Raw genomic sequence first — 13,238 nt, 5'->3', positions numbered from 1 at the left:
TGCCCATGGCTGTGTTCTCACCAGCACTGGGATTCAGCCAAGTGGGTGGGGACTTAGCCAGAAGAAAGACAAAGGAGCTCAGAGTCCTTGCAAGAGAGTAATGGTAATAATGAACCATTAAATCCAAGTTTAGGAGGGAAGAAACCAAGGACAAAGGCATGGTCATAGAGAGTGAAAAAGTAAGAGCGTGGATTGGAGGTCTTCAGGCAAAGAATCGGTCCAGTGGGAACCCCGAGTACATGCTTTGGAAGTGGTTCTCAGACAAACGCTTGAAGTCCAGGACAGCAGAGGTGACGCGGCTCCTGGGGATGACAAAGCCCAAGAGGGATGCTTGAGGTGGTGGGAAAGAGACTCTGGACTGAGAAACCAGGCTTTTCTGACTCAACCAGGGTCGTGATGGGTCAGCCAGGGGGAAATGACATTTGACAAGAAGTCCAGGGATGGTTTTGAGGGCCCAGAATGGTGGTGGGAAATCTAGCGTTTGAGTGCCATTATGTTTCACTTGAGACAGTTTTTATGTCACCAAGTCCCTTGTGCTTCCCCCTTTTGCTTTACGGTCTTGCCTTTCACTGTTTTACTTCCCACATCCTTTCTTTTCTTTCTACTCCATAGAAAATTTGCTTTGTTCTCATTGTAAAAGGAAGTAATACCAATTTATTACAGAAAATAGAGGCAAGTAAGATAAAAGAAAATTTTAAAAATAAAAAGGAAATCTCACTCATCTTATCCAGCTATTGCTACACACCCTTTCTATGTGTGCACCACCCCTCCTCCCCGCCCAAACACAGGTGTAAACATGGGACCACAATATCCATATTCTCTGTCACATACTCTTTTAACCCTGATTTGAAAAGTCGAAAATTTGCAAAACACATCTAGAGATAGATTCTGTTAATAGTTTCTGTATTTCCTCATAGACTTTTCTATGCATGTGTTTGCATAGTTGAGATTATACAACGGTAGTAACTGTAAAATTTTTTCTACAGTAACTTGTATTTCATTTTCCTTTAAACCCCTTCCCATCTTTTTGTTTTTATCTTTCCCCTGGCTGAAGCTTGCCAGTGAAATTTGAAAATTTAGGACTTTAAAGCTCATAATTCTCTAAAGAAAGGGTAATAAGAAACAGTTTGAGAAAATTTAATATCACACTCCCTCTCCCCCCTGTTCTGCTTGGTAAACAAACCAACCAGCCCAGAGCCCCTGATTGCAGAGCAGCTATTTAACAGATAACCAAAGAGTGAACTTGATTTAATGTTTCTGAAATTTCCCTTCAAGCACTGAAATCAGCTTTGAATCATAGTGGCTGATACTAGACAGGCACTTAAAATTCTCTCAGCAGCCTCAGTGACCAAAGCACTTCACTGTTTCCAGTGTGCTAATGTTAAGGTTTATATTATTACTTATTTGTATAATTTAAGTTTTTATGTTATTTTGATATTCACAAGGTATATATCCTGTAAGGTAAGGTACTATTATCCTAACATTTGTAGGAGGAAACGAAGGTTCACAAACTTGCCTAAGGCCACCCAAGCTGAAGTGGCACGAGTGGGATTCAAGTCCAGGTCCTTGGTCACCAAGTTCATGCTCACGCATTCTGGGTCCAGAACACAGCAGGGAAACTTTCTCAGATTGACCAACTCCGGTTCCTATGCTGGTCAGGCACTTCCCCTGCACTTTCCTATGCAGGCTGACTTGACTGTGTTTTCCAGAAGAAATAGAAATAATGTTCCTTGCTGGCTCTTGTCACCAGTAACTTTTAAAAAAAATTGATTTCAGAGAGAGGAAGGGAGAGGGAGACAGAACATCAATGATGAGAGAGTCATTGATCGGCTGCCTCCTGCACGGCCCCCTACTGGGGATGGAGCCAAAACCTGGGCCTGTGCCCTGACCGGGAATCCAACCGTGACCTCCTGGTTCACAGGTCAATGCTCAACCACTGAGCCACGCCGGCCGGGCACTAGTGACTCTATTTCTACAGGAATGGGTTACTCTAACCACTAATCCCAATGCCCGTTTCCTCTAAATACCTGAGTATATGAGCTATAAAGCAAAAAGAAATAAAGAGCAACTGTGACAGAATCATTTGAACTGAGGGTATGTCACAAATCCACAAAATACCATCACAAAGTAGGCGTGACCGCTGCCTTTCAAAACTGACCTGATGCTCCAAGCGGTACAAAGAGGTCCACGTGACCCCCTTCTTCAGCGGTCACGTAGCTTCCTAATCTCGCCCAGAAGTCTCTCACTTCGGGCCTCAGTAAATTTTTAATACCAATTTTATAGCCTGAGGAAAAAAATCGGAAAGTCACATTACTTTGTAACACTATCATGAACAGAAACTTAGCAGTTTGTGCAAATGGAACCACGATTCAGAAAAAGCCAACATCTGCTCCTGAGACCAAGCTCTGTAGGGCACCCCGGCCTCAGTGCCGCGCCACGTCGCGGCCACCAAAGCTACCGCTGGACTCCACCACGGCCTCGGTGTCCTTCGCACCCTGGGTTTGCCGGCCGCTGTGCCTGTATTGAGGGCTGCGTTTCCGTCTAGCGGTGAGTTACCAGGCCCACGACAGGGCTGAGGGCGGATGGCCTGTCGAGTCCTGGGATTTCACAGCCAAGCTCCAAAGCAGAAACGTTTCACAGCTGTCAGAGAGGCAATTGCCCAGGGCGGAAGCAGTGCTCGGGGGGACAGCGGTGGCTCAGGTCGCCTGAGGGTGCCCGGCCAGGAGCCTCTGCACTCCGAAGCCCAGGACGCCGTGCACAGTGGGCACAGGAGCCCCGCTGGCTCACTCCCACCCCCAGACGCCCAGACACGGCGCAAGGTCCTCTTCGGGTGACTGGATAAAGATTTCACTCTGTTGTTTTTAAGGCAAAAGCTTTTGGGAAAACGCCACAATTACACAGAAGGAAACTTTACTTTCCTGAGGTAGTTTTGTTCTTGTTGCTATTGCTTTAATAAAAGGAAACTAAGAAAAGGAAGCGTCTGGAAGCCTTCCCCATCTGGAGAACAGAAAGCTGAGCCAGGGAACCCTCCCAGGCCCCTTTGCTCCATAGGAGGTGAACCAGCGACCCAGTATAGACTTGCGCTTGGTGCTCCACCGTTTGGAGAAGAGCCGCCGTGTACTTCGTCACACATTTAACCCCCAAATAGCAGCTGTGCTTTAGTCTTAGGGGATATAAGAGTGGAATGTGGAACACGACTTGCTTCAGGCGCAGGTAAACTAAACAAGAAGGGCCAAAAATAAGGCGGAGCTGAACCAGAAGCAGTTGGTTTTTGCTAATAATAGAATTCGCTGGAACTATTCCAAGGTGTTGAGCTCCAGCCGCAGAGAGGGCAGTTTGCTGGGTGACCCGGGTCCTCGCTTGGCCATCTTGTGAGCTCCCTGCCAGCTGACCCCGGCACCTATTCCCTCTCTTCCCTCGCCCCACAAAGAGGGAAGATTCCCAGTTAGTAAAACTTAAGATAATTCCACTTTAGGTACAAGTAAGGAAGGATGCAGGTTACGGTATGGGGAAAAACAGAAACTAAATGATTATTTCTAAACATTCATCATCTCCTTCCCCCCAAAAAGGGTAACCACTGAAATTTTTAAAACAAGTTAATGATACCAGCCAATCCTGTCCTTTGTGGGACAGCCATTTGGAAGCACAATGACTGCTGTTAGGGCACACCCATGTAGAGAGCCTATGGGCGTGACTACTTTGAAAAGGTAGACCGAGTAAAGCAGATTCCCTAACACGGGTGGGCCTCGTTACATCAGTGGGCGGCCTGAACACTCCTGCCTGATTCCTCGGGCTGGGTTACCAACTTCTTAACGAACCGGAACTTCAGTAGTAGGCTCAAGGCCATGCACGTGGACAAAGACCACATCGGTGCAAAGAGGGTTCTTTCCCATCCCATCTTACCTTCGAGTAAATTGATTTCTCTGCTGTCTCCATCGCTAAAAATTCCCACACTCTGTGCCTTCTGCCCATCCAGGGCCTTGTCTATGAGATACAGCAGGTTCTCCAAGGTTCCACCACTGTGCTCGTACACCACAGAAATGACGCCTGCCCTGACACTGTCCACCACCATCTGGAAAATAAAACCGGAGCTGCAGAACCAAGGACCATTACTTTACTTATTAATATTATAGAAAGAGAAAGGTAAGCTTTCTCCTTCACTAGAGTTTTTAAAAATTATTTTTTTCTAATTATAAGAGGAGAAAATGATATGCATTTGTAGTTCTGTCACTCAGAGATAAATTCTATTAACAAGTTAGGTGATTTTCTTCCACCCATACACAGTGACATATATACAACTTTTAAAAAATAATAAAATTGAGATAATTCAATTTCACAGTAGACTTCTTAAATAGGCTGAGTTTTCTTCTAAGTTATGAATTTTTAAATTATAAATATTGATAAATATTTCCCATTTAAATTGAAAACACTTCCTTGAATTCAACACCCAAATAAACTTTTCATTGTGATAAAGTTAACTGATTAGCAATAGATTAGAAAGTCATTGAAGTCATTGATTTTTTGAAAAACCTCATGCCACTTTCTGAAGGTCACTGTTGAACAGTACAGAGAACTGCCACATGGTTAAACCTATTTTTTACCAAACCCCCATTACATTAATAACCAAATAAGTAATTGTGACATAGTCTTATATAAAAAGACAAGTAGGGGAACAGACTTACTTTTTATTTTTTTTATTTTGTTAACCCTTACCTGAGGATATTTTTTCCATTGATTTTTAGAGAAAGTCAAAGGGAGAGGGGGAGGGGGGAGGAGAGAGAGAGAGATTGAGAGAAACATTGATGTGAGAGAGACACATTGAAAGAGATACATCAATAGGTTGCCTCCCACATACCCTAACTGGGGCTTGGAAGACTTGCAACCCAGGTATGTGCCCTTGACCAGGAATTGAACCCATGACCCTTCGGTGCACAGGCTGATGCTCTAACCACTGAGCAACACAGGGCAGGGCAAGAATGGACTTATTTTATACCAGTTTATTCACCCATACTCTGTAACCAGTTATTCTCTGTGCCCAGCATGATGCATTTTTAAACATTAGGGAAACTATCTGTGGCCCACATGGAGATGAAAACTCTTATCTTGCTTCCATGGGGACCTGCTAAGTCAGCCACTGTAAATGATTAAGGTCAATTCCTAGATGCCCAGAGATAGAAGTGATTTCAAATCTTGAAAACAAACATTTGTTGCAAATAGGAATTTTTGGGGGAAAACTGTAGGTAAGCCAATGGAGATAACCTACTAAATGTTCTCTCTTATGTATGTCTCTGTGTGTGTATTAATGTGTATATGTACTTCCTTTATTTTTCTTATTTATATTAACATTAAAATATGTAACTTCAGCCCAGCTCACATGGCTTAGTGGTTGAGCATCAACCTATGATCCAGGAGATAGCGGTTCAATTCCTGGTCAGGGCACATGCCCAGGTTGGGGGCTTGGTCCCCAGTGGGAGGCGTGCAGGAGGCAGGTGATCCATGACTCTCTCATCACTGATGTTCCTAACTTTCTCTCCCTCTCCTTTCCTCTCCCCCAAATCAATAAAGATATATTTAAAACAAACAAAAATAAAAATAAAATAAAAATAAAAAGAATTAATTGGATACCTACTAAATGCAAGGGAGTTTAGGCCTTTAATGTTTTTTTTAAAAATAATTTTCATTTATTGTTATCCTTATTGCTTCTCACTTTTAAAACAGTTTTGGGTCTGTAAATTTCCACTTAGATCAGACAACTTTTCTTTTGGGAGATGAATCATTTTCATACATGTGGCCAAAAGATTGCCATACAATCTCTAGTGTCAATGAAAAAACTTGACTCAGAAAAGGCCTGGCCACTTAACACACCCTGTACCTCATATGCAGGAATCCGAGATGAAATTAATATGAAGTGTGTCTGGGAAGCATGTGAAGGGCTGTCATCATTTTTAAAAACTTCACGCCAATTTTTCCTTGATGATAAAGGGTAGGAATGTCTTCCAAGAACATTACTCCTATAGGGGAAAAAGGGGGAATAAGTGAAGTTCTCATTTTCTCTCTTTTTTTTAACATTTTAAAATTTGAATTGATTTTTTGAGAGGAAGGAAGGGGGAGAGAAATACAGAGATGGAGAGAAACACTGGGCAGTTGCCTCCCACTCCAACCAGGGATGGAACCTGCAACCTAGGTTTGTGTCCTGAGAAGAAATCAAACCCACCACCCCTTGGTGTGCTCCAACCAATGGAGCCACACCTGCCAGGGCTCGTTTCCTCTTGACTTTGATAGTATGTTCTCTGTGTCCACGAGTTATGTTGTGTACGAGGCAGGTGGCCTCAGCAGCTCAGTCTCCCCCTGCAGTTCGGGGAAGAAAGCAAATGGGTCTCCTGGAGGGGGGCAGGGCAGGCAAAGCTGCCCTCTGGGCCTCTCCTCCTCCATCTGTGGGCTACTAGAAATTTCTCTTGGAACTTACTACTTAGCTTTGGTGGGGCACTTAAAATGAATTTAGTAACATACTTCGGGGTTCAAAGTGACATTTTGAAAAGGGACAGCAGAGAGATTTAAGATTTCCTTAATCATCCAGGCCTCACAGTTTTCCAAGTAATGTCACCATTCTCTCCGCAGTCGCCTCCACCCCCGCATTACCATTGGATACACTTATGCCCTACAACACATTTCTGAAAAAAGTGATATTTTTGCTCAATAACTTTATACAGAAAATATACTACATCCGCAGTACGGCCTGTTTGCAGGGTTAAGAATATCTGAAATATTAAATTCAGAAAGCATGCTAAAGACCATTGTTCTTGGTATGTCCAAGAATAAGAGCCATGTAGTTACGAGAGACCTGCGTGTTAGCTAGATGATTCTGGAATGAATTCCTGGTATCAGGGGATGGCCCTGAGCCTTCAGTAGATGGAGGTTCGCTTACCACTTGGGCAAAGCTTCTGAGGAAGCCAAGACACGCTGTTTCTCCAGAGCTTCATGTAGCCCCACTCGATCCCTCACAGTCTGGGGGAGACGTGGCTGGCATTGGGATTCAAACAATCTAGAGCAGCCTGTTCCGCTCGCCCAGGGGGGTCGGACTCGGAATAACTCCTCTGAAAAACAAACAGCAGCAGCCTGGCTGTTTACTGCCCGCTTCTCCCAGCCACGGCTCCATAGATAAAGGCATCAAAAATAAAGCGGGCCCAGGGCAGTGTTCCAAGCGGCAGTCATTACGGCCACTTTTATGGACCCTCTTTGGATTTCCTCTCCTGTCAGCACTGTGGCTGCAAGTTCCCAGTCATTTCAGGTCAAGAAACAAAGCTCAGAGAACAAGCAACTCTTTTCTTGTGGAAACCAGTTAATTTATAGGCTTCCCCTCCATTTCTGTCCTTCTTGGCTTTAAGTAATGTCCCATTTGTTATGATCTCACAGAGGATGAATCATTAGAAAAAAACAAAACCGGGAGAACCCCAATCAGCTTTGCCGATTAGCTTCACACACAAATCAGAAGGCTTAGCTGAAGAGTCCTGTCCCCACTCCCTTTCCACTTAAAAATAAACAAACATAAGCCAGTCAGAGAAAGACAAGAACCACATGATCTCACTCATATGTGGAATCTAATGAACAAAATAAACTGATGAACAAAATAGATCCAGAGACTTAGAACCGTGGAGCAGTGGGATGAATTTCAGAGGGAAGGTGGGAGGGAGTGGGGGGGTTAATCAAAGGACTTAGATGCATATACACCTGACCTGTGGACACACACAATAGTGTGGGGAAGACCTGGGGGGGCGAGGCAGGGTGGATGCCGGGTAGATGGGATTAATGGGGGAAGAAAAGGGACATCTGTAATACTTCCAACAATAAAAAATAAATAAAATAAATAAATACAGCCATTCTTCCTGGTTTTGTTCCCATTTTCACTTCTCATCTTTCACCAATCCCAGTTCTTCTGAACTGTCCTGAATCTATTTCTTTGCTTTTGCCTGTGTTTGTACTTCTCTCCCCTCCTTATCTTTGGCCTTATAAATTTGAGAAAAACTAGGGCAGCAATGGAGGCAGTGATGTTTGACCTTATGTAGTTCATCTGAAATCTATTTTGCTTATTAATTAACTTGAAATAGACACTGAAGGAAAAAAGTGCCTGTCCTGAACATATTTCAGAGATTGCCACCCACTCGCTACTCTAGAAAGACAGCACTGTCTCCCTCTGTGGGAATTTGTGTGTAAATCCGTTGGTTTCTACAACACTGGGTTACTCACTCTGAACGCGTAGTTTAAAATGCTACTCACTCTTGCGCAGTGCAATTTTCTCCCAAGCTCTTTTCCGCAGGCGCCTTTCCCTCTGTCTCTCCCGAAGCTCCTCGTCTTCTGCTCGGGGTTCGTGCTCAGTCCCGTGAGCAGCCGCGGCCTCCCTGGGTGCCAGCCAGCCTAGGCTGGCCACGCAGGCAATGTAATGGTGCTTCCAAGCACCGTATTCCCCATCCGTTGGCGTGTAGGGCAGAAACCACCCCAGCTTGATGCATTTGGGCATCCATAAGCAGTCCTGTGGGGAACGACATGAGAAAGAGGAGTGTGAGGCTTTTTCAAAGGTCAGTTTCCTAGTAATCATGCTCTCAGGTACACGGATAATTTTTAAAAATACTTTGAGATTTCTAGTGCAGTTGACGTGCCATCTAAACTCTACTCTGGGAAATAAAAAACATTCCTTTCTCCATGGCAAAACTATTCTTTGATGAACATATACATTATACATGAATACATGTATTCGTCATCTCTGCATACTCACCTCATGCTCCCATAGCATTTGGTTACTTTAAGCCTAGAGTTCAAATTTCCAGTGACAATAGCCTTTAAACAGGAAGGTGAAATAAAGACATTTAAAAATAAAAACTAAGAGAATTTGTCAGCAGCAAGTTGCATGAAAATAAATATTGAAGAGAATTTAGAAGGAAAATGAGCGATAATAATGGAAGCTCAGAGATGGAGGAAGCCATGAAGAGCAAAAAAAGTAAATATATTGTCACTTATAAGTAAATACTGACTGTATAAAATAATAGTAATAAGAGGGGCTGGAGGAAAAGGTGAAGGGAGTAACAAGTACAAGTTGGTAGTCACAGAATAGTTACAGGAATGTAAATTAGAGCCCAGGGAACATAGTCAATAGCATAATAACTGTGTATGGTGCAGGTGTACCAGAATTATCGGGGGAGGGGCGCTCTGTAAAGTACACGACTGACTGACCACTATGCTGTGCACCTGAAGCTAATGCAGAATAATACTGAATATACACTGTAATTGAAAAATAATAATTAAAAAAAGAAAATAATCGTAATAAAGTCTTGTGAGGTTAATATATATATTTAAATGTTTGTATCTTATATATATTTACATACATGTAAGATGACATATTCCATTAAAATATCTGACAACAAAAGCATAGAAATGGGGGGGCAGGGGGATGGAGTTAAAGGGTTCAAAGCCCTTTAGGATATGCTGTAATCCCTAGGGTGGACGTGAAAGAACTTCTAAAGAATTCATAATTAACAATAAAAATAAATATTTAAGTACTTCAAAAGAAGGCAGTGAGAAAAACAAAATACAAAACACATGGAACAAACAAAAAATGCAAACAGACCAAATTATCCCATGAAAAAAGTCAAAGACTGCTAAATGTTCAAAAACAACCACTACCACCATTTCTGTTTGTAGGACCTTTTTTTTTTTTTTTTTTTTTTTTTTTTTTAAATATAAGAACATAGAAAGGTTGAAAGTAGAAAGAGAACAGTGTAGCATGCAAACACTAAGCCTGGATTTTTTACATCAATAAATTCAGGGCTCGCAGTTGGCTTTTGCCTGTGGCCCCATCACAGAGTGAGGTGTTCTCTGAGATCAGAATCTCAGCGCAAGCCATCCTAGGAAGTGTGTACATGTTAAAGAAGTGAGTTTTTGACTTGTTTTTAAAGTATGTCTATCATTACATTTTGTTAAGTCTTTTAAAAGGAAACAAAGAGACAAATAGGCCCGAGGTAGATTTTCCTTCTACAGGTATTAGCCGAAATTGTGGTTGTACAGCAATTTTCAAGGTGAATTATCATGGATAAAATAATATTATATAGAAACCAAAGCTTAAATGATCTTTTTATGGATGAATGGACTTTTTTAGCCAAGATAAAATATTTTCTAAATCATTGAATATTTTAAAATTATTAAAATTCTATGAATTAGAATAGCACACATTTCTTTACTTATAAAATAAAGTACTGTATTTAACTTATCCTCATTTTTTTGTTTTAAGAATAAGCTAATTATGGTTCAGATTCCCCCAGTTATCTTTAGGGAAGAAAGTTACCCCAATGGCCTCATTACAGATTACTGTTGCATTTGGGCCCTATTACTAGGAATTGACAAGTAGTAAACCTGTTCAGTTAAAAACTTCCAGGGCCAGCTGACTTGTGCAGCCGCACACAGATCTTTTGGACTGAGAAAGGAAAAGATGTAGAGAGAAATGAAGCGTGGTAACACGGTGGAGAAATCCACTTTGGCCAGTTGCATCCTTTCTGAAAACTGGTCATGGACAAACCTAAGAAGAAAGATACAGAAATTTAGTTCAGAACACTGATATCTATGGAATCTACAAAACAATGACTTAAATTGTTGAACTAATGAGTGTAAAATTATTGATAATTGTCTTTCATTACCTTTTTAATGTTTGTAGGATTTATAGTAATAGCCCCTTTTTCATTCCTGATATTGGATAATTTGTGTTTTCTCTCTTTTTTCCTTGGTTACTCTTCCTAGGAGTTTGTCGATTTTATTACTATTTTTTAAAAAAACCAAACAAATAGCTTTTGCTTTCGTAGATTTTTTTTTTGTTTGTCCATTTTCTATTTTATTGATTTTTACTATTCATTATTTCCTTCTACTTACTTTGGGTATAATTTGCTATTTTTCCAATTTTTTTTTTTTTTTATGTAATACTGTTTATTTAATTTCAAAAACATTTCAGCATTCTAAACATATAAAAATAACAAAATGTTCCAAATTGTGTTTAGTACAGAAGGTTCTTGAACTTTCACTGATGACAATGAAGAGCTGTACAGTTTGTTTAAAACCAAACAGTTTAAAACTACCTACCGCACTTAACTAAACAAAGATCCAAACCCTTCCCGGGCCAGCGGATCCCCTTTTCCACAGCTGAGAGTGGCAGGATGAGGTGTCACCATGTCAACCTCAGTTTCCATCGGGTGTCTGTTTCCTTACCCTGAAGGGCTCCCTTTGGCATTTCTTTACTGCAGGTCTTCTAATAACAAATTTTGTCAGTTTCCCTTTATCAAAAGTTTTTTTATTTCCCCTTAACAGTTGTGGTAATATTATGACTCCACTAATTAAGTGTCTGTTTCTGCCATTCCTTCTCCTCTGCATTCTTTCCCCACTTCCATATTATTTTAAACTAAGTCCAAGACATCAGATCATTTTGTCTATAAATTTCAGTGTGTAAACTAAAGGATGGGAACATTAAAAAAAACATATACTCTAATATGATCTTCATACCTAAATAAATTCAACAGTAATTTCTTAATGTGACACCTGTAAAGAAAGCTTTTTTACATGACATCCGTCAAGGAAGCTTCTCGCACTGCACTTCGAGCTGCCTAAGCGCAGATGGATCTTGAATGAAGACAAAATCTAAGCCCTGTCAAAGCGATCGTCTTGGGGCGATAGAGGCCAAAGAGACACTTGACAGCCCATGAAAGATGCATTGTCGGCCCTGCAACCACCAACTACAAAATCAAGCAAACGACAACGAAAATGATTGTCCCCTTTAGGTATTAGCAATAAACATCTGCGACAGTCCCAAGCCACCAGATAGGTGGTCATGGTTGCATAAGAATCGCTAGAACAAGAAAGTTTGGAAGCAATCCAGATGTCAGTGAATCAAACGCTTCACTGGGACTCCTAATCTCCAAACGTCATGGAATTACAGATATTTATGACCAACCTCACAGCTGATTGGAAACTTTGGCAATAAGCACCTACCAGAGCTCACTTACCTCAGGCCACTGAGACCATAGAACTTTTTCTCTCTGCTAAGTGGCTCCTGCTGCCCTGTTACTAGGTCCTAATGGACACAGATGAACTCACTGAAAGAAAAGTCATGACTCTGAACAGATCTGATTCTGCAATGGGTCTTCTCTGACCTAAATTCCCATAGAGTGGGTCAAGCTTCAGAGAGTTTCAATGTGAAATGAAAATGGCATCTCCATTTAGGGACAAAAAGGACCTTAGGTACATTCATGAGCAGGTTGCCAAACACCCATTAGACCCAGAGAGAGTCTTGATCATGAACGCACCCCAACTCTTGGCTTAACCAGAGCCTCATCCACAAGTCTTGGGAGAAGGAAAACAGAATACCGACTGATACACGGAGAGGGAACTGAATTAGAAAATCCGCACTTGGTAGCTATCATAGGAGTAACTGCTTCAGAGAAGAATCATCAATGGACACATCAAACAAGTTTGATGAGAAACAGGATATTTGCATAGACTCAGATATTTTAAACTAAGTAAAAAGTAATCATTCAAATACTTTTTAGTTACTTATTAATTAATAAATACAAAATACTTCATAATTAGTCATCTTAAGCAAGTCATAAAGTCAGCATCACAAGCAATGGGACAAATTAACACAGTTGGTGCCCCGTGTGATCCACTGAGAAGAACACACATCATCGCTTCTGTGTTACTCCTGCCAAGAAGGTAATAACCTGAAATCTCGCAGAAATGTCAGCCAACCACAAATTGGAGGTCATTCAACAACATAACACATCTGTGCTCTTCAAATGTCAAGCAAGAAAAGACAAGGAAACACTGAGCAATTGTTCAGGTGGCTATAGAGACATGAAGATTAGATATAGTAGGAAACCAGGGATTGGATTCTGGATTGAGGAGGAAAGGATGGCGACAGGGGATAGTGCTGGGAAAATGGGGAATATTGAATGGAGCCTGTGGGTTGGACGGTGGTGCTCTGTCGCTGCTGATTTCCTGATGCTGGAGAATGGGCAGTACTTGAGTTTTCAGCAGACTGTCCTTGTTTTCTAGGACACGCTGAAAGGCTTAGGGTTAGTGGGGCATCGCGTTGACAACCTACCCTCGAATGATCAGAATTCTATGGCAAGAAAATGGTAACAATTGAGGAATCCAGGTGAACAGTATCAAGAAATTATACTATATTTGCAACTTTTCTCTAAGTTAAA

At 41.5% G+C, this 13,238-nt stretch overlaps 1 protein-coding gene across 1 annotated transcript in view; it reads right to left on the bottom strand.

Moving 5' to 3' along the window:
• ECT2L (epithelial cell transforming 2 like) overlaps positions 1 to 13,238 on the bottom strand; it is a 48,993-nt gene that overhangs the window by 22,254 nt on the left and 13,501 nt on the right. Inside the window, exons 3-8 of the mRNA XM_087817653.1 lie at positions 10,402 to 10,564; positions 8,275 to 8,527; positions 6,926 to 7,094; positions 5,873 to 6,011; positions 3,904 to 4,072; positions 2,159 to 2,284 (exon numbers count right to left, since the gene is read on the bottom strand). Coding sequence (XP_087673779.1) covers positions 2,159 to 2,284; positions 3,904 to 4,072; positions 5,873 to 6,011; positions 6,926 to 7,094; positions 8,275 to 8,527; positions 10,402 to 10,564 — 1,019 coding nt within the window. The remainder of the gene's footprint in view (positions 1 to 2,158; positions 2,285 to 3,903; positions 4,073 to 5,872; positions 6,012 to 6,925; positions 7,095 to 8,274; positions 8,528 to 10,401; positions 10,565 to 13,238) is intronic.

This window comes from Miniopterus natalensis, chromosome 5, assembly GCF_054644295.1.
Source record: "Miniopterus natalensis isolate mMinNat1 chromosome 5, mMinNat1.hap1, whole genome shotgun sequence".
Taxonomy (NCBI): Eukaryota; Metazoa; Chordata; class Mammalia; order Chiroptera; family Miniopteridae; genus Miniopterus; species Miniopterus natalensis.
The sequence above is the reverse complement of the archived record's forward strand: the minus strand, read 5'-3'. Positions and strand labels throughout refer to the sequence as shown.